At 41.0% G+C, this 22,076-nt stretch overlaps 1 protein-coding gene across 8 annotated transcripts in view; it reads right to left on the bottom strand.

The window, feature by feature from the left end:
• TENM3 (teneurin transmembrane protein 3) overlaps positions 1 to 15,729 on the bottom strand; it is a 450,345-nt gene extending 434,616 nt beyond the window's left edge. For all 8 annotated transcript variants that reach the window (XM_055081142.1, XM_028481606.1, XM_055081143.1 and 5 more), the window contains exon 1: positions 15,498 to 15,729. In XM_055081142.1, the coding sequence (XP_054937117.1) occupies positions 15,498 to 15,729 (232 nt within the window). The remainder of the gene's footprint in view (positions 1 to 15,497) is intronic.
• Positions 15,730 to 22,076: the final 6,347 nt, after the last annotated feature.

Raw genomic sequence — 22,076 nt, 5'->3', positions numbered from 1 at the left:
ACATAGGAACGAAAGATGAAAGTCTATCGTCTTTTAAGAAAACAAATATATTTTCTTGATTTGCTGTTTAATAGCTCCCATTCAATAATTAGAAATTTAGTTTACTACCTTCCCTTGGAGAAGCTGGGTTTTAAAACTCCTTCCTCATTTACTGTAAAGAAATGACGTTGTGTAAGAAATACAGGAGCAGCGTTTTTCTCTTTATTCTTCCCTTCATCATATATGGACTTTTTTAAAGGAGAATAAGCGTCTCTTTCTTCTATAGTAACAAGCCCCATAACTGAGCATAGGAAATGGAGAGAAGGATCAATATAAATGTAATACACAGAAATCAAATAACCTGTAACTGTCTTGAAGCATCTTCCTTGGCTGCTGTCAGCTTGGATGGAATGATATATTTTCAGACACGGAGGCACCGTCCTCCAAGGGTGGAGCATGACGCCGAACTACAAATTGGACAAGCATTTCTTATCTGATGCTGGTGGAATTAGTGTCACCACCATCTTATCTGGAGTTCCCTTTTTTGCTGTGTTTGTAAAACCGATGAGAAGATCACAGAGTAAAACAAGCGTACGGAGTTTGTTTCCCTTTGAGCCCTAATGCATATTTTCTGGGATACTCCAAACTTCCTTACGTTAAATTTGTCACTCTTTGAACAGAATACCCACCCTTGAACATGCAGTAGAAGCTCCAGTGAGGGTATAAATCTTGACTTACAGGATCCTATACAAAACTACATTTTAAAAATTAACTTAAAATCCCACTAAATACCTTAACTTTCCCTACCCCATTTTACTCTCTCTATAAAACGTAAATATCGTCAACAGTATTCAACAGCCTTCTCGATGTACCTATCCATAAGATATTAAAATCTAATATTTCTAGAGGACAAAGGAAATGACCACTGTACACCGTATTTACAATCCAATTTATTACTCAAAATACGGGTCTAATGGAAGCCATTGCAGGTTACACCCTCAGCATTCATCCTGAACTCAGCTGTGAACTGTATGTACCTGTCACTGCAAGTGTGTGGTTGAGACTTGAAGGTGAACTTGATGAGAAGCTTGAGAAGGGAAAACCCCAAGTGCATTTGCAAGCAGGGAAAGCAGGATTAGAATGAACAGCCCCGGAGAATATGCATTTTCTTCAAGATGAGATTTGTGAAGCCCCCAGGGGAGGACAAACATATGGATACTGAAGAGAAGGCATGGTGGCTCAAACAAGAAAAATTAGGTTGTGAGTCTGCTGACTTATAAAGAAAAAGCATCTTCTTAAGCATGTACCATGAAGGACTTAGATACCCAGTCGCAGGATAGTGCAGTTCTGACATTAGCAACCATTTGTAAGGAGAGTAATAACCTTAAACTTGGTTTTTTCTCAAAAGCATTCTGAAAATAAATTTGCTTTTTATTTTTTAACCCAGTCATTATTTCTTTAAAACAACCCAAGACCCAGCGATGGATGCTAATACGCCTACAACCCTACAACGTATCTGCTGCTACCTGATAATCAAACTGCAGTCGGTATTGGTATAAATATGCATGCGGTTTGGCGTGAAGCAGCAGGTGTTTAATAATCGTGACTGAAGCGGCACCACAGTGTTTCACAATGCGGATCCGAAATTGGCAATGTGGCAAGGAACCAGATACAAGTTTAGCAGCAAGCGGGTGCTCAGGACATCAGACCAATAAAAGCCGAGGCAGGGGGCAAGGATTACCCCTACTGTGTCCAGAGGAGAGCTATAAACTACATCTATCTCCTCACACCTTCTGGCAGGTAGTCTACAAAGCAGGTTGGCTGCCAAGTCTGAAAGAGGCACTTACCTACTTAACAGCCAAAATTAGTTAACAATCAGTTAGGAAGGGGAGCTAAAAGAGGAAACTAAGAGGAAAACATTCACATGAAACGATGATAAACTGCAGCTCTTTAACTCGTGTCTTTAAGTACAGAAATTTAAAGCTGAGTAAACATGGCCATCTAAATCCTTTAATCCCACTGCTGTGGCATTTGTAGCGACTGGGGAGGATTAATCATTTTGATCTCTAAGTGAATCATTTTACAGAGTTCATATTTGAAAGGAATAAACTTTGGAGTTGCAGTAATTAGCCTAGGGGATCTGATGGCTGTTTCAGGTTTTTGTCTTTCTTTATGAAACCCTGTTCTCCCAAAGAAAAGGTTTTCTTAGCACCAGGAAGTATTTCAGAAAACATGAAAAAGGGTTTCAGATTCCTTTCGTTTTTGTAAGATGACAGAGGTGAGGAGAAACACTGGGGAAATGAAAAGTTGGGGTAGAACTGGAAATTCATAGCAGCATTAAGTGCTGAATGGTAAGACCATATGGTCATATTTCTTTTGAAGTCTAGGATCAGTTCCCATTATTCACTATAATGGCATCCAAGACTAAATGAAATCTCAGTCTTTAAAATTAAAAGCATTTTGCTCTTGGGTCTCAAATTTTCCTCTTTCACAGTTTCCAACATGCCTGAATGTTTAATCGATTTTCATAATGCAAAAAATACAAATGAACAAAATAAAAATAAGAGTAAGAAAAAAATGGATATATTCCATTTCACTTCTAAAACAGGATAAAATGGTACAGAGAGACACACAATTAGTATCTTAATCAACAGAGTTATGAATATTATTTTTACATCCACCAAATGCTATTGGTGATATTCTACAATTATACATACATCTTTCATGATTTACATCTCAGAAATATGAATTTAATTCTTTTGACCTATCTGGAAACACACAATATGTGGAAAGATTTTAAAATTATTTATCATTTTAGGGAATTCCAACATTAAAACTGCCAACAAATGTAACCTATATCCAAGAGTTTAAAATGGACCTTTTTTTCTATTTTGGAAATGGATGAAAATATTTGAAAGGCATGGTCCCAACTATGTGCCACCAAGTCTGCCTTCTCTCCCTCGGCACTGTCCTGGAAAGGTTGGGGATGCTATTATCTTAATGGGCAAAATGTCTTTAGCCAGCAAAACACTGTAGTGCATTGGCAGCAGAGGTGGTCTCTAAAAGGACTGTGTTTGTGGTTCAGTGGAGACAATGCGACTGTCCCAGGACCAAGTGAAATGTCATCTTTCTTGGCTGAAGCTGGATGAAAAGAGAAAGCAAACCCCAAACTTCCCATTTTCAGCTACACTTGTTTGAGCATGCCTAGTTTGGGGGTTTGTTTTTTAAAATTATTACGGCTTAGGTAAGTTCTATATGCAGTGAAGTACAAATCTTAAGTGGACACTTCAGTGAGTTCTAACATATGTTTCCACCACGAAGCCAAACTAAACATGGCACGTCTCCATCACACCCACAAAGTTCCCGTATCCCCTGAAGTCAATCCCCGTCATCATAGGCAACTACTGTTCTGACTTCTTTTATTATAGATAAGATTTGTCTGTTCTTGAACTGAATATAAACAGTCATACAGTATCGACTCCGGATCCTTTCACTTAATGGAATGTTTTTGGGGTTCTTCCACATTGTCGCTTTATCAGTAATTCATCTTTGGTATTACCAAGCTGTGTTCTATTGCATAAATGGAACTACAATTTGTTACCTCCATTCACTTGGTGATTCCTGTTTGGGGTGATTACGAATAAAGCTGCTGAGAAGATAAAGCTTCACTTGTCTTATGTAAATACTTAGGATATGCATTGCTCGGTCAAAAGGAAGATGCTATTTTCAACTTTACATAAGAAATTGCCAATCTGTTTCTGAAAATCTTGCCTTTCTACATTTTGCACTCCCATCAGCAATGTATGAGAGTTCAGCTGTTCCCCAGCTTCACAGATACTTGGTGCTGTGGATTTTTTTACTTTAGCCATTCCAGTGGGTGAGTGGTAACATTTCATTGTAGTTTTAATTTTCAGTTCCCTGATGGCTAATGATGTTGAGCACTGTTTCAGGTACTCCTTAGACATTTGTGTATTTTCCGTGTAGTTTCTAAGGATTTTGTCCATTTTTAAATTGCACTGTTAATCTTTTTATTATTGATTTATAGGAGCTCTTTATATAGTCTGGATATAAGTCCTCTGTCATATATATGACATATATGTATATGTGTGTATAGATGCATGCATATGACAAATATATATACTGTCATATATATGTGTGTGTATGTATACATATATATATACACATATATACAATTTTCTCTTACACTGCGGCTTGCCGTTTCATTTTCTTAAAGGTATTTTCTGATAAGTAGAAGTTTTAATTTTGATGAAGTCCAATTTATCAACTTTCTTTTTCTTTTTGTTTTGTCCTTTTTATGACCTAAGCTATCTATGCTTACTTCAAGGTTGCAAGCATATTCAAGAACATGGTTAGCTTTTTCTGTGGTTTTCTTAAAAGGGCTTGGTTTCTTCTTGGAAATTAGGAAGGTGAAAGAGTAGGAAAATAATAGGATCAGACTCTGTTTATTTCTGGCTCTGGAACTCACCAGCTGTTGACTGAGTGCGCATTTTCACAAGTCTGGGTCTCAGTTTTCCTCATCTATAAAATGGACTTAGAGGATCTCAGATATCTCCCAACCGTAAGTTTATGCAGAGGCATGAAGAAGGTAGCACAATGAACCATGAAACAAGGTGGAGAACAATAGTATCATGAGTCCAAGGGAAGGAAAAAGGAAGAGAACAGACCTTGGTATAAGTATGGGTCACAAGGGTTAAAATTTCCTTTAGTACCAGGAACTTTTGGTTTATATTTCATCCCTAAACTAAATCAGAATCCCTGTGCCATGCTCCTACTGTGCCTGGAATTCATCCTGAATTGAAAACCAACCATCAGGACAGTGTGAACATTAACAACGGTATCTGCCTGTCTGGAAAGGTGCTTTTCCTCCCCACTGCTATGGTTCCAAGACAGGGATTATTTTTGCCTTTGACCTTTGATGATTTAGAGCGGCAGGTTTTCCCTCATAGCCCCACTCTCCAAATACAACCTCTGTGAACATTTTACTGTTTTTTCTTTCCTTTCTCTTTCTTTTCTTTTTTCGTAATTCTGCGAATGGATTTTGTGGTGTTTATTTCAATACTTTTAAGAGTTTTTGAGTCAAGTTTTGTGTGATGCAATTAACAAGTTGGTCTTTTTTTTTTTTTTTTTTGGCTTCTTCCTAATCCAAAAGTTCACAGTTGTACAGCAAGTCCTTGCTTTAGGAATCAATGTATTGCATTTAGAAGTTGAGAACGGATGACTACATATTTTTCAATGCAAACAACATGGAGGAAGGGCAGATGGAACACGCAAGTGTATTAAGTCATCTGGATGGAAGAACACTCTAGCGTGTGACTTCAACGTACAAGGCTGTCTGTCTGAAAAAAATGTGCGCAGAATTCCAAACAGGAACACCTGTCACTATGGTTGCTCCTCCCATTCATTTTCTGCTTACCAAACTGGGAGGAACTTCCTCAGCAAATCACTGTTGGTCACCTGGTTCACAAATGCTCTGTGAGGGATGCCAGGACACGAGCTGTGCAGGGGGGGGATGAGGGGCTCGGATGAGCTACTGCTTTCCTCAGACTAATAGGAAAACTCATGACCTTTTCATGTGTGCACTGACCACTTGAATTTGCTCTTCTGTGAATTGAAGCTATTTCCCATTGGGTTGTCTTTCTGTTTTCAATTTGTAAAAGTCATCTTACTTTATTTTATACGTGTGTGTGTGTGTGTATCTTTTATCTATCACATGGATTATAAACATATTTCCCAACAAAATAATTTTGTTCATGGTATGCTTATTATTATTTATATTTTGTATAAAAGATTTTAAGTAAAAAATAATCATATAAGGCTTCTCTTCTGGTTTTTTAAAATTTCAATTAGAATGGTCTCCTCTATTCTCGGGATGTACATACAGTCCCTGGGGCAGGCTGTGTCGATTCACAACCACTTCTTCCTTGCCTTCCTCTGTTATAAAAGCTGGAAAGCAAAAATAGTAAATGTCCCTTCTTCTCATGCAGCTAAGCGTAGCCAAGTATAACAGTTCTGAAAAAAAGAGATGCAAGAAGACGTCTCTGGGGAGTGAAAAGAAGTAGTCCCATGGAGAGAAACCCTTCTCACTTTTGCTTTGGTTCTATTTCAACAGGAATATGAAAATGCAGCAAACATCTGGGGATCCGTGGGACAAAGGCCACGTGCTACAGCTGACTGGGCCAAGAAAGACAGAAGGTACCTGGGGCCTTGATGGCATCTCTGAACCCTGGACGGTCTGCCTCCAGACTTCTCGTTTTGTAAGAAAATGATTCTGTTGTTAGGTGTTTGAACCATTGCTTTTGGAACTTTCTGCTACACTCATATGGATCAAGTCATTGCTACTTTATTCAGTCTCTCAAATTAACTTCTAGAATTCTTATTGCTTTATTTTTTACATTTGTCTTTAATCCATCTTAATTTATTTTTGAATATGCTGAAAGATATGGGTCCAATTTTATATTCTTCCAGATGGATAACCAGTTGTTCCAGCACCATTTATCAAATCCCAATGAATAGAAAAACCATTTTTGTTTTATGCTAAATTTCCCTGTATGCTAGGATCTATTTCTGAAATATTAGCCGACTCCACTGATCAACTTGTCTTTATTTAAGCCAATATCTTATAGATGTGATTACATGGCTTTATGGTATTTGAAAAAATATATGGTAAGGCCATTTTATCCTCACTTTTGAATATATTTTTGACATTTATTCTTCCACATTAATTTTCAGATCACTTCCTCCAATTAAACATAAGCCTTGACTTCTATGCATTTATTTTCATAGAACTGATATTTTTATATCTGTCTTCCCATCCGAAAACATTGACTGTCTTTCCATTTATTCACATCTGTTTTCTGTCTCACAATAATATTTACAGATCTCTTCATATTAGGTCCTATACCACTCTTGTTAAAATTTATTCCAGAGAACTTTATAGTGTTTGTTGCCATTGTGGTAGGATATTTTTTTCTGACTGCCAAATTTAGCCAATTATTGTTTCATAAGTACTTAAGGGTATATAACATGCATCAGGTATTATTCTAAGCAGTTTACATATATCAACTCATTTCATTCTCAACAAACTATAGATCGAAAGCTAAAGCACAATGTACATAGAAGGAAACTGAAGCACAGAGAAATTAAGTAATTTGTTCAAGCAAGTTACTTGGCCAAAATTAGGTAACTTGCCGCTTGGTTAATGAATGGCAGATGTGGGTCTCAAACACATATCATCTGCATCCAGAATATATACTCTTAACTATTATGCTATATATACTACCAGTGATGTCCATATATTTATCTTGCACTTACCCAAGTACCAATATGCTTCAAACTTTAAAAAAATTTTTCTAGTGTTTTTTATTTCACATGGTTTTTTGTATGTACAAAATCAGTCACATATTTAGCAAACGTGCTAATTTTTTTTAAAATTATTTATTTATTTTTGCTGTGTTGGGTGTTCGTTTCTGTGCGAGGGCTTTCTCTAGTTGCGGAGAGCGGGGACCACTCTTCATCGTGGTGCGCGGGCCTCTCACTGTCGCGGCCTCTCCCGTTGCGGAGCACAGGCTCCGGACGCGCAGGCTCAGCGGCCACGGCTCACGGGCCCAGCCGCTCCGCGGCATGTGGGATCTTCCCGGACCAGGGCTCGAACCCGTGTCTCCTGCATTGGCAGGCAGATTCTCAACCACTGCGCCACCAGGGATACCCAAAAGTGCTAATTTTAATGTTTCCCCAAATATATATCAATTGTTTCATTTTCTTCTCTTACTACAATTGCTAAAATGTCTAAACAATTTTGCACAGTAATTGTGAGGGTAGGTGAGCCTTTTTTGTGTTACTGATTTTAACTGAAATGGTCCTAGAATCTCACCCTGGAGAATGCTGTTTAATTTTTTTGATTGATCATCTTACACGACTAACATATTTGTTTTTTTCCTTCTTGTTTACTTAGTGAGTTTTATTTTAATAAGGAATGGGTTTAAAATTTTATCCCAAACCTTTTCATCATCTAGTGATAAGATCATGCTTTTCTACATTGATTTATTAATCTAATTATGTTAATAGATTTCCCAACATTGAAAAATCCTTGCATCATCACCAAGGATTAGTAACCACTTGGTTATTAATCTGGTCCAGACTGTTATCCTTTTTATACATTGCTAGATTCTTTTTTTTTTTTTTTTTTTTTTTTTTGCGGTACGCGGGCCTCTCACTGCTGTGGCCTCTCCCGTTGCGGAGCACAGGCTCCGGACGCGCAGGCCCAGAGGCCATGGCTCACGGGCCCAGCCGCTCCACGGCACGTGGGATTCTCCCAGACCGGGGCACGAACCCGTGTCCCCTGAGTCGGCAGGCGGATTCTCAACCACTGCGCCACCAGGGAAGCTCACATTGCTAGATTCTTATATACAAATAGTTATTTAGAATTTTTATTACATACATATTGAGAAGAAATTTTGGTCTAGATAGTTTCTTTTTTGTACTATGTTAATCAAGTTTTGTTGTTAAGGTTATGTCAACCTCACAATATGAATTTTAGTGCTTTCCATCTTTTTCTTTTCTTTTTTTTTTTTTTTGGTGTTGAATAGCTTTTTGAACTATGGACTTAGCTGTACTTTGAAGGTTATGTAAGATTTACCTAGGAACCTCTCTGGTACTTTTTAATGGCGCCCCTTTTAATCACCTTTCTAATCTCTTTTGAGGTAACTGATTCTGATGGCTTTTCTCCATGTTTTGAAATAATTTGGGGTTGATCATATTTTACTAAGAAAACATAAATTTCCCTAGATTTAAAAAAATGTGTTGTTTGGAGCAGTTCCTTTTCATTGTTATGATGTCTTCAGTATCTCTCCTTATTTTCGTTCTCATTATTCTTTAATTGGGACCATCAGGGGCTTTCTGGTTTCTTAGACTTTTTAAAGAATCAACTTTTTGTTTCTTTTTAATTTAAGTTTATCATGATGATCTACTTCTTCCTATTTTCCTTTGGTTTCTTTTTTCTGATATTTTACTTATTTCTTAATATATATAGTATGTTCGTTTTTGTTGGTCTTTTTAGATCCGTTTCTGAAGGAGGTGAACCATAATATCCCACAACAAATGTGTTTTAACATTTTTTTCCCTAAAAGCTCTTGCTTTGTAAACTTAGCTACTATATTGTTTAAAGAATGCACTTTAAGAGTATTCGTCCTGTTGTCTCTTACCATTTACTTAGCGGTCCTCTTTACCCTGATTAGTGTTGTTAATTGTAAATTCCACCTTTCCTAATATTAATACTGCCAATCCTACTTTCTTTTTGTTTGTATTCACCTGATATCTCTTTATATCCATCTCTTTATTCTCAACCACTTTTTACCATTTTAAGTCTGTTTCTTATAAATACCAATAACGTTTATAAATCAGTTGGTTAGTTTCTGTTTCTGTCAAAATTCAGTTCATTTCTATTTCATGTAATATGTCATACAGGAGAGTTCATGTCTTCCATCTTGTTTTATGGTTATTCATGATTTTACCTGTTTCCTCTTTTTCCTTGGAGCTGTTTTCGCTAAATTGATCAGATCGCTATTCATGCCTTTTCCCCCCTGCTAATTAGGTAGGTCTATCGTGCTTTCTTCATTTCACTAATGATTACCTTCCCTTCCCTGACATTCATATTCAAATACATATTTTTCATTACTACATGAATGCAAGATAGCAATTATTCCCCTCCACTAAAGCTCTATTCCATAACTGTTTCCTCCCTCTTTCTTCAGATGAGATTTTTGGAACACTTTTAATTTCCCTACCAGCTTCTCCCAACTATTGGATTTTGCTGACAGGGAAGGAGTTTTATTTCTAGTCTTTTCTTAGGGTTTCCCTTGCAGTGGTTCTTGCACATTTCCACTCGCTCTATCATCATTTGGGATTTGACCGCTTATATACTGCACGGTGGGTGGTTCACCATATTTTCCTTTCCTTTCACAGGTAGTGACTCTGATTCAGTTGGTATCACTTCTTGACTACTTCAGAGGGTGCACAGTGGTGATACAGTCTCTGAATCTCTGCATGTCCCTAAATACCTTGCACTTACTCTGAGAGATGGATGATATCTTCTCTGCATATAGAACCCCTGGGTTGTAGTCTTTTCCTTGTGGTAGAAGTTATTCTGTTGTCTTCTAGTTTTCACTGTTGATGATGAGAGATTCATTAGTTTTATATTTGTCTCTTTCGTAAGTCACAAGAAGAGTAACTTGTTTTTCTTTCTCTAGAATCTTGTAAAATATCTTTATCCACAAAGTTAAAGAATTTCCCTAGGATGTGTTAAGGTGTGTGTGTGTGTGTGTGTGTGTGTGTTTTCTTAATTTTACCTGGAACTTTGTCTTCTGAGTCATTTCTTCTACTTGGTCTTCAAAACCAGTCATTTGGATTGCGACAACGACCACCCTTTCTTCTTCAACGTGTCTATTATATTTTTTTGGCTTGTAAATTATGGCTTTCCCCACCTTAGCATTTGGCTGTTACTGCTGGTTTTGCTGCTGTGCTTGTTGTTTTTTGTACTGAGATGTCTGAGACTGCTCTTATTATAATCTTTCATTTTGGTTTGGGTTTTCCTCCTCTTCACCACTGCTCATTTGCATTCGGAGCTTCCTGATCTGTTTTGTATCCCACCTCACTTCCTACATGCTGGGCGCCGTTAAGCTTGTTGCTGCTTTCCTGGGGCCTGCCTTGGAAGCAGTGACAAGTCATCTTAGTCGCTAGGGACAAGCCTTTCTACTCCCTGGGTTCCGGGGCTGGCACTCTCGCGGTATCGGAGCGGAGAAGAGGCGTCCGTTTGGGCTCCCTCAGCTCCCGAGGGACCACGGAAGACAGCCGCCCCTGCAGCACGACGTTCACTCCAGTGAGGAGTGTGGGAGAGGCCTGTGAGCCTCGCTCCGGCACCGTGAAACCACCGCATTCTCTCTGACCCTCACGCTGGGGCTTCACCCCACTTCGAGCTTCCATCTGGCCCAAGAAGAGAAGCACCTGCGGCGGCTTTGTCCATCAGGACCCTCAGGGGGTTCTAGACCTCATCTGCAGCCATATCACTGCTCAGCTCAGCAGGGGTAAAGAGCCAGCTGGGAGGTGGGTAAATGCATCACCCGTACCTCCCTTACACCAGAGTCCCGGGTACACGTTTACAGAGGGACTCAGCCCGCACCTCTGATGTCCTTTTGTTTCGCAAAAGAGGGTTACATGTGGTAAGGGAAAGGTCTAGCATCCGGAATCTTGCATAAAAGACGGACCGCGACTCGGGGCACAGCCCACCAAGGAGGTGCGGCAGAGGCTTCAGGGCTTGTGGGGTCTACTTTCCCACCCACTCTCCTGGAACTGGCCTCGGACCAGCAGCATCACGAGGTGGGACGTCGTGTCTGTGGGAGCTGGGGGTGCTGAGCGCTCCTGGCGATGACGAGCTGGAGGAGAAGGCAAATCCCAAAGCAGCGGTGAGGGAAGAGGAGGGTTTCTGGGACCAGAAGCAAGCGGTCAGGGAGCCCCATCGGAAATCAGTGAGGCTCTCTGTCCATGTGCCTTCCTCCTCCCCTTTCCTACTTTGTAAGTTTATGATCTGGTTTGATTTCAGGCGTGTGCCAACACAGACATAATGCTGTCTGCTTTTCCGATGTAAAAGCAGATAACCTTCCTCCCCTGACATTCTATAAATGAAGAACAAATGGTAGGCTTTTCATTCTAAAATTCTGAAATTCACAACCACAACGCTGCTGACTGACGAACGGGTAGACACTTGGGGTTAAGACTGTCTCGGGGGTGTTTTTCCCTTTCTTCCGGGGTTAGGGTTCTGTGGAAGACAAGCGTCCCATACCCAGGTATCACCTCATTTCAAAATTCACCGTCGTGGCCAACATTCCTCACTGGAGTTGATGAGCTTTCTCGTTTGGTCAAGGACATTACAGGCAATGTACATAGTGCTGAGAAGAAAAGATCTTTTATTTTATCACTTCTCTGAACACTGTGGGACGATCTTATGCAGCTGTTTCATGAGAAATGTGTCTCAGATCTGACAGGATAAATTCCCTTCAAAGATGAAACAAAGAAAATAGTATCCAAGAATGCCGAAGAAGCCACTATTGGCCTAACCCCATCACACCTACAGAGAGCTCCACAGCCGCTAAAAGGACCACTGTTCCCACCAAGCAGTGAACCACACGGAGAGATTTAAAAGGAGAGAAAGAGATCTGTGTGAGAACCAGTCAAATGACACATTACTGTGAAACGGAAATCCTCCGTAGCTTTACAGTATCTAAATGTAACACGTTTTTGTTTTGTTTTGTTTTGTTTTGTTTTTGTGGTACGCGGGCCTCTCACCGCTGTGGCCCCTCCCGTTGCGGAGCACAGGCCCCGGACGCGCAGGCCCGGCGGCCACGGCTCACGGGCCCGGCCGCTCCGCGGCACGTGGGATCCTCCCGGACCGGGGCGCGAACCCGGTTCCCCCGCATCGGCAGGCGGACGCGCAACCGCTGCGCCACCGGGGAAGCCCTCTAAATGTAACACGTAATTAACAATAGTCACCTGCCAGTCAGTAAAGCCATGAAAAATGATTCAAATTAAGTTTGATAATAGGCCATAAAATTGGTCGATAAAAATAAAAATATTGCCTTTCTTTCTTTTATAGTTGACTAAAATCATTGTATTTCTAGATGTGCATTCTCCATGTAATTGCGTTAACAGGCGTCTCTACTTATCCCTCCCTCCAGCTGAAGCTGCAGGTTCCCGTGTCATTCAAAGAAGAAGTGGACTGGGACGGGCAAGGCGTTTCGCAACTCCATGGACAAGCTCAATTAGCACGATTCTCTGGAAGAGTTTCAACGGTCTTGGGCCACTATTAATATTTTTAATCTTTCATTTTTATTATGTGTATGACGTCAGGAGCTGTGGCAGGAAGCACATTTTGTCAATTAAATAATTAATACCACAGCATAATAGTCAGGGAGGAAAAACGGACATTTGTCAGGCTCAAAGAAAATGAAAGGCTGGGAGGAGTTTTCATGATGCTTTTGCCTGGGCAACACATCATCTGAGAGCAGACTTTTCCTTCTTCCTTTCTCACCTCACCTACCGCTCCTGCTACAAAATATTCCCCGCATCAAACCAGAGGAAAGAAAAAGCATTTGCAATGCTTCCGTCTTCCCCATCCTCATCCACCCAACCACAAAGTCACGTCCGTGTTATTTCCTAAATATGTGTCCTGTCTCCTCACTTCTCTCGATCGGTACCATCAAAATTGGCTAAGACTGACTCCAAGAAACCACAGGGCAAGGCTCACGCTGAACTGCCTGTTTTCCTGCTCTGGCGACTGCACAGAGGTGGGAAGCCCGAGCACTGGGGGCAGACGGGCCTGGGTTCCAGTCCCAGCACGGCCCTCACCGGCCACGGGATCTCAGGCCTCCGAGCCCCGAGCGCCTCAAGCTGTGAAAGGACGAGGCCCCGGGCCCGACATCCCGGGGTGCTGTGAGGGGTCAGCGATGGCCGCGTTGACTGGAACGAGGCAGGGGGTCAGCACACCCCAGCTATCAACAGCAGTGCGGTCCAGTTCTGTTTCTAATACGACCTGATTTACGAACACGTCAAGCGAACGGCGGCACCTCCGCTCGCGGCGCTTTTGCTTCTCCTTCCACCTCCGCTCTGCAGCCCCTGCGCGCCGCTGCGCTTGGCCGCGCCTGACACGCGGCCCCTGTCGGCCGCCTTGCTCTCTGCCCCGTTCGCGCTCTAGTCCTTGGCTGGCAAGGAGCTGCGTGAGGGGGGAGTTTGGTGCCCTAAGACTCGGGTGCCGGGGTTCCCGCAGACGGCCTCGCCGTGTCGTCAGCAACAGTCTGCACCGGACTAACGCTGCCCCGGAGGTGAAAATTTCAGCTCTCGCTATTTTTAAGCCGTGAAGCGTCCTCCTCTCCGCCTAACGAAACGCTTTTGCTCGGGGCGGAGGTGCGCTTCCTCGACGCATCATGCCACGTGTGCTGCCTTTCCCGCTCGCGCAGTATTCCACGATGTATCGTTTTCTTTGCCAAAAGGGCACCAAAAGTTACTTTTGTTACAAAAGGTGAGACTTCACACCGGGTTCGGATTGCCTGCATTTCTACAGTACCGGCTATTCTTGAAACTGGTGAAAAATGTACTCTGATAACCTCTGTTCGCTGTGTAGAGGTTATGACAGAAGAAATCGGGTTTAGAAGGATCACACGTGGCACAGTGGACTCAAGTCCCTTGATTTAGCAAGAGTACCTATGTCTCAAATATCTGTTCTGTATTTCCCTAAAAACTGGATTTGAAACGTTAAGCAAGTTTTTCCTCTTTCATATAATCTGATCCCTGTAATTAGTGAGGCATGCTTTCGCGGGGAAAACCATCTCTCTCTGGCAAATCAAATGAGTCTTCTTGACGTAAACGGGTTTAGGTGAGGGAACGCTATTTCAATCTGTGGAGGATGGCTCTTTCCACAACGCAGAGACGAAAAGAACCATGGCAAAGCTTCAGACTTTGGAATGATTGATAGCATTGTTACTTTTTCTTAAACCTGTTCCCGCCCGGTAGCAAACTGTTAGTCACACTGTCTGTAAGGGGACTGGAAAAGAATGAATATATTCTGTATTTTTCCTTGTTCCTTGGTAAAATTAGCTACGGGATGCTAAGTTCGAGGTAAATGAACTGTGCAATGCAGATGTGAGAGGATTTTATTTTTATTAGTGGTAATGTTGCCCACATCTCAAGACTGTGTTAGAAGAAACAAAATGTCCCTACGTATGCCCAACTTTAAAGAAGCTACTGTCTTTAAAGCATGGAAATCAGTAGGGTTAGGACTGTGAAGTCAAGTTACAGAAGTCACTATTGCACTGGTAGAACACGCAGGCAGAAAGCAGAGTGTAAGAATGTTCAACGAACACATGTGAATGACCAAACCATAATGGATTACGTCATGGGAAACTAGGATGGTTTAAGGTCTAAACTTAATGTCCCAGATTGCCTTCGAGAGAGAAAATGGAACCCTTGCGACGCAGGCTCTTCCATAAACAGACACAAACAGCCGGGCCAGATGGTGATCTGGTGAGATGATCCAGAGGAAGGATTCTTACTTTCTTATGAGGGGAAGATGAGTTTCCTCCTCACACCAGTTCTAACTGCAAAAACGGTGTCTGTGTGCACCTCCCTGAGCCTGGCAGGGAGCCCTGGAGCCCTGGGTTTCAAGTTTATGCACCAACACTCTGACCACGGGCAGAATCGCAACCTCACGTACAAAATGCGGGGTGCGGGGTGATTCTCCACGGGGGTCCATGCCTGCCTCTGGGTCCACGTGTCCATAGGTGGCCTTCTGCTTTTAATGTGGAATACTGTGGGGTCATCTAATATCTCAAAGTCTAACTCAGAGGATAGGACATCAATCTAAGAAATAACCCTATCACCTCGAAGGGAAAAAAGTGACACGGGCAGGTTAGCAGGAGCTGAGCGTGCTTCGTTTTACCAGAACAATGACCTACCTCGTCTGGTGAACTCATCTGCTTCTCTGTGAACCAAATCCTTTACTCTGTTTCCATAGAGCAGCCGCGAGGAATCGTGATCAAAAGCCTTCAGGGTTTCAGTGGAACTGTAAGACTTCTGTGTAGGAACCCTGCACTCCTCATCGTCTGCTGAGGAATTAGTACAGCGTCGCTCTTTCTCGCGTCTGTTCCTGGTCAGGGAGCAGGAAGGCCTACGTTCTTTCACATCCATACTTCATTCCTTCTGGGTGCACATCAGTCCCGGCTGTGGCGCAGTACGCTCAGGGCTCCTTTCTCACGGGCCTGTCTGCGAAGATAAAAGGTTCGCACGATGTCAGCATCACATTCACCTACAAACTGGCTACATGCTTCTCAACCTGGAGAATGGTGGAAGGTAAGGGTATTATTGCTCGCCGAGGAAACTTGCTTTCCACGAGAAATGAAAATGCGTGAAAGCAGTGTAAAATGTCCCGTATTATCAGGAGGTGAGGCACACGTTCTGGTAATGGGAGTTATGGGTGCTTGTTTAAGCTACTAGATCTGACTTTTCACAGTAATACCAAAAAAAATTAAGCTCAACCGCAAATTTTGATACCGCAGCTAGCTAAAAATTGGTCTCGACGTTTCCTGAATTTTCCACAATGGAAAAGTTTTCTCTTGCTGCATTTTCTCCATTCATAAAAAATTCCCTTTCTTCTTCTTACAAAAATGTACACTACTTTGCTTCCTTTTCTTTTTTTAAAAGAGCAGTAGGAAATTGGGAGCTTTGCCGAAGAAAAACTTTGTCAAGGGCACTGAACACTTGATTATTTTTCACAAAGACGTTTCCTTCAGAGGGCACGATTATCACGTGTCAATGACCTCAATGTCTCGACAGGTGGCAAGGAGCGGATCCTTCTCTCCTACTCCTCTCCTTCAAAAGCATTAGTGCTTTCTAGAAAATGAATTTGATCAGCACTATCTTGATTTTTAAGGCAATTCAAGCAGCTAAATTAATGGGATAGTTTCTTGCAAGGGCCGGTAGCAAGAATAAGTTCGAAGGAGCAGGGCGAATTGTGTTTCTCTGCCCAGCAACTCTCTTTTTCCTGAATTTGCTAAAAGGACGGGGGTTAGGGTGGGTAGAAAAGGCTCTGCTGCTGCTGAAGATACAGGGCCCAGAAGAGGGAGGGCTGTATCCACATTCTACACGGTCCAGGGCTGATCCACATTCTACATGGTCCGCCTCTCTTTATTCTTTCGCCTTTTGTCTTTCCTTTTAATCTGAAGGTCCCTGACGGCCTTGTCTTCAGCATTCAGTGTCTTCTCCGCCCCACTCCTTTCCTAAACTCACTTTTTATTTGAGTGATTCCATAATCAACCTGAAACAAACGATTCCTGGTGGCCCCAGGTCTTCTCTTGGGCTCCACGTCCTTAGGGCTGGGACTTGTATTTAGCTATTTCCTCCTGCGTAGACTCCTTCTCCGGAAGAGTCTCTCCCCCTCTCTTCATCCTTGGCCATCATGATACACACCACACTGCCCTCTCTAATGTGCTTCCAACTCGGACTCTCTTCCCTGACTCTGATTCACCCACATCGACTCAGGTTGCATCTACGCTGTCAACAAGTCGTGATTCTTTCTGAGCAAAATAACGACTCCTCATACCTTTCACTTTCTAACTTCTGCCTTCCTTCCAGCGATAAGGAGAGCGGGGAAGGTCTGAGCTGGAATGACCCCAGAATCCCAGCACCTGTGCTTGGAAAAGTTGGATGGTCCTCTGGCCGCCTCTTCAACCAAACTGAATCCTACCCCTCCCACATTGAGGGTATCCCGCATGGGGTTCCATGTGTCTCCGCTACGGCACTGAGCTGCGCTGCTAAAAGTAGCTGCTAAGATTTTAGCTTGCTTGTTGAAGTGTATCTTGACTTCCCTACCTTTTTCTTCTTTTTGATGAATCCTATTTTAAGAACTAACATTTTTCACTGACCCCCTCTGATTCATTACTCCATTTTTCTCTTTACAAGTTCTTCCAATAGCTTTTAATAGAAATTGGATTTCCCTTAATGTAGCTTTCCTTTCTGTTTAAGACAATAAATAACTTCAAGGTACCCGTGACAGGGACTATTTTTGTACAACAGGATTAAAACAACAACACACTAATTCACTCTTGTTATTCCAACAAACAGAAGTCACTTTAGATAAATATTTATTGAATGACTAATACGCTGAGAACACACCACTGAATCAAACAACATCCCTGCCCTCAGGGAACATATGCTTAGTGAGGGAAACAGGTACACTCCTTCTAATGGAGTGAAGAAACATGCCCGAGTTAAAGGAAAATCTTGTTTCCAAAATAATCTTGATCTCTGGAGGAAAGATTTATATAGACTCTCATAACTAAATGATCCTCAAAAAGCTTTTCACTGACCAGAAAAATATTGTAATTCAAGCATTTTTAGTAATAGAGTTTTGGGATTTGAAATCATTATAAAGGTTCCATTTCTTGCCCTAAGTTGACATCTTTCAAAAAATAAGTGCTGCTATATATACAAATATGTAGGCATTTTTATACTTAAAAAAAATGGACCGACTGGGACTTCCCTGGTGGCGCAGTGGTTAAGGCTCCGCGCTCCCCATGCAGGGGGCCCGGGTTTGATCCCCGGTCAGGGAAGTAGATCCCACACGCCACAGTGAAGATCCCGCGTGCCTCAGCTAAGACCCGGCGCAGCCAAATAAATATGTTTTAAAAAGTGAACTGACTAATGCCAGGAAAAAAATTTTTTTTTTCTTCTTCTCTGCTGCAGTTGCGTTTCAATTGGTTAGGCCAGGCATTGGTAAACTCTAGTGCCCTGACCCAATCTGACCCATGACCTGCTTTTGTAAATACAGTTTTACTGGAACGAAGCACGTGTATTTGTTTACGTATTCTCCTTGGCTGAGTTCATGCTGCAAAGACAGAGTTGAGCGGTTGCAACAGAGACTGTAGTGAATTGAACTGTGGGTCCCAGAAAGATATGTTGAAGTCTTAACCCCTGGTATCTGTGAAGGTGACCTTATCTGGAAATACGGTCTTTGTAGCTGTAATCGAGTTAGGATGAGGTCATACTAAGTTGGGGCGGGCTTCGAATCCAATGACTGGTCTCTTTATGAGAGAGAAGACGGGGATTTGGATACAGAGACGTAGAAACAAACAAGAAAATGGGCCATGTGACGATGAAGGCAGAGATGGAGGAATGCAGCTACGAGCCAAGGGTGCCAAGTGCTGCCAGCAGCCACCAGAAGCGGGCAGAGTCGCGGGGAATAGATGCCTCCCTAGGACCTCAGAGGCAGCATGGCCCTGCCGGCACCTCGCTTCCATACTTCTTGCCTCCAGAACTGAAAGGATCAATTTCTGTTGATTCAAGCCACCAAATTTGTGATCTTTTGTTACTGCAGCCCTAAGAAACTAACACAGAGATCTGATGGCCCCACCAAGTCTAACCGATTTGCTATCTGGCCCTTCACAGAAAAAAATATTGCCCATGTCTAAGTTAGACCACACGTATCTCCATTCTGTCTTTTTCTTTGTCCCTTTGGATCTTTGAATGTAAAAAGTATTTTCTTTACTGTATAGTCCATGATACAGTTTTTCAGTCTTGCAAATCAGATAAGTCAATAAGTTCTTTAAAGTAATAATATGAACATACATCATCAGTAGCAAAGATGCATCCTTGCAATAATGTTACCAATGTTTAAAAATCAATTCCAAGTTAATAAATTAGTAATCAGAAGATAATTTTATGTATTCTTGAGCTTTATAGAACATGTCTAGCACAAAATATCTGACTTTTCTTTATTTGTGAAGCAATTCTAAAGTGCCATGAAAAATCAAGATAGAGTATTCAAATACACCATCAAAGAAAAAGACATTTTGAGCTTAGAGCTTCCAAACAATAAAAAATCTTTTGCATCTGTCTCTCCAGTTTTGCACATGGTTCAAACTCTTCAAGGACTTAATTTACGCTGTAACGTTTGCAACTACTGATGCGCTTCTGATGGAAGTCAGTGAGTTCAATATGACTTCAAAAGGCAGTTTTCTTAGATTAATATCCCATGGAAATGATGGTGTTTATTAGAATATTCAAACATTTTGTCTATATCTATAATTTCTTCTGTTTATATTTACTATTAATCTTGTGATTTACATAGTTTTAAGAATCACATCCATAAAGGATATTGGGAAAATTTGTTGTGTGAGGCCAGTGTGATAATTTTTTATTTGATATTAAAATTATGATATTAATTAAGATACTGGGAGTTTGGGGTTAGTAGATGCAAACCATTACATTTAGAATGGGTAAACAACAAGCTCCTACTGTATAGCACAGGGAACTATAGCCAATCTCCTGGGATAAACCATAGTGGAAAAGAATATAAAAAAAATGTATATATGTGTATAACTGAGTCACTTTGCTGTACAGCAGAAATTAGCACAACATTGTAAATCAACTGTACTTCAATAAAAAGAGTGTAAAAAAAAATTTTTTTTTTAATTGTGAAAAGAAAAAGGCAGTTTTCTGCATTATCTCCTGCACTCAAAGCTGAAGACGAGAAGGTTAAAAAAATGCAGCTGCTTAAGTGCTGTTAAATTGTTGAAGCACTTTGATGGTGACTGCATAGTCCTACCAGAGGAAGAGGGTCGCCTGGGAGCATATTCAGCATAAAGCAGTTAATGAACAGGACCCTTGCTGCATCAGGGGGCGGCGCCTTTGAAAAGGAAAGAAAACTAGTAGAGAGAAAGGGGACGGAAAACTTTTAATTGAACTGGCTACAGCAAGTATATGACAATATCAAACTGATTTGGTTAATTTTCATTAGCTCCTTGAAAAACCACTCAGTTACTGCCCATAGCACTGCTCTGGAAGACACAGCTGGTCTTAAAGCAAATTCCATTATTTGGCTATTTGTTTTTTTCTCAATATTCTGCAAAGTGTTGGATTGTTTGAATGAATGCGCAGGCAGTCCTGACTTAGGGACACTAGGGATTATATCCTCTATTTCAGATACTGTATATTATTTCAACATGCTTTGAAACTTGGCCACAGAACTTAACGACATTATCACATTGTTTCATAACCTGTTCTTAACTCCAAAGAAACATTTTAAAATTGTACCTTTAGGAAGTAATCTGATTTTAATCGGACTTTGTATATTTTTAAAACCCTTGATGCCAATGATTACAATCTCTCAGGCCCATGACAAACATCCCTAAAATCATCTCTACTTCTAAATTCTGTGAGCTTATATGTCGACCGAGCAACGGAAATAAAAACAAATATCCAAACCAAAGGATTAAGTAACCTTTTCATCAAATTCACTCATGTTTCCATTGTTATTTATTTTCTGTAAGGCTTACAAATTCCTGAATGTTACCTTGAATATCTTCTGCATAGACTGTCTCCTCACTTTATAATGGTTTGCAAAAGCTCACGCAAAAGAGTAAGCAGATTTCAGAGAAACACTAATTTACCTCAGCATATTTTAGATTAAAGATCTAAATTAAGCTATTTGTACACAATACCAAGAAAGTTTTGCCTTTTGTTATTCACAGTTCATATTTTCCCTAATAAGTTAGTATTTATGATTTATTACCAGTTATGTTAATCCAACAGTAAATACAACTTTGCACACCACGAGCACTTCAAAATGTTTCCTTCATTGAATAGTTAGATTACTGTCAACTGAACACAAGATGAAATCAATTGCTATTGTTCATTTCAGAGGTAATTTTGTTCCCTGAGACAAATTTATAAATCAAAGAATTGCAATGTTTAAGAACAAAAATAAAATCACGTTATGGTGATTTTTCTTAATAATGCTAAATTCAAGCATAACTGAACTTTGAGCTTACAGTTTCAAACAGAAGAATGCAAGCGAATCATGTTTGAGACACAAAATTAAAACACAAACAAAGCTGTGTAAAGAAACATAGGGAAAGGAGAGTGTACCTTGAGTAACAAAAGTGATGTTTGTTGAGAAGATACAGGTACAGAGAAAAATAAACACAGTGAATAATTTGTGGTTGAGAAGATTAAAAGCAGGGAAGGTTGTTTTCTTTATTTTTTTTTTAGGTTGCTTTCTTTAAACAAGACAGGAAATGAAGAGAACACTCGATAGCAATAATAAATAAGTCAACTTCTGTTTCCAGCCAAGATGGGGTAATGGGAAGTGGATTTACCCACCTGTCTAAAATAGCAACAACGATAAAATAGACAAAATACATGAAACAAAGTTTTCAAGATACTGACATGAAGAAATGAAGGATAGTGAACCCTGAGAAAGGGAAACAAACAAGGTGAGCCCCTGAGTACCCTTGCTCACTGCCTTGAAAGAATTTCCAGGCTGTAGCACGGGGAGGAGGAACCCAGGAAGAGCTCAGCCAACTTCTAAGCTAAAGAGACAGAGCTGAAAAGTCTGGTAGAACAGGTGGTAAGAATTTGCAGGACAAAGTGTTGGAGGAAAGAGAGCTGCATGGGGAAAGAACTCTGCAGGTCTGCAGAGGGTCCTTCTTGAGAATTCAGTGGTGTACTGACCAGCACATGTGTGTGAGGGGACTACT

Source organism: Physeter macrocephalus, chromosome 20 (assembly GCF_002837175.3).
Source record: "Physeter macrocephalus isolate SW-GA chromosome 20, ASM283717v5, whole genome shotgun sequence".
Classification (NCBI taxonomy): Eukaryota; Metazoa; Chordata; class Mammalia; order Artiodactyla; family Physeteridae; genus Physeter; species Physeter macrocephalus.
Note: the sequence above shows the minus strand (reverse complement) of the source record. Positions and strands in the feature narration are given on the sequence as shown.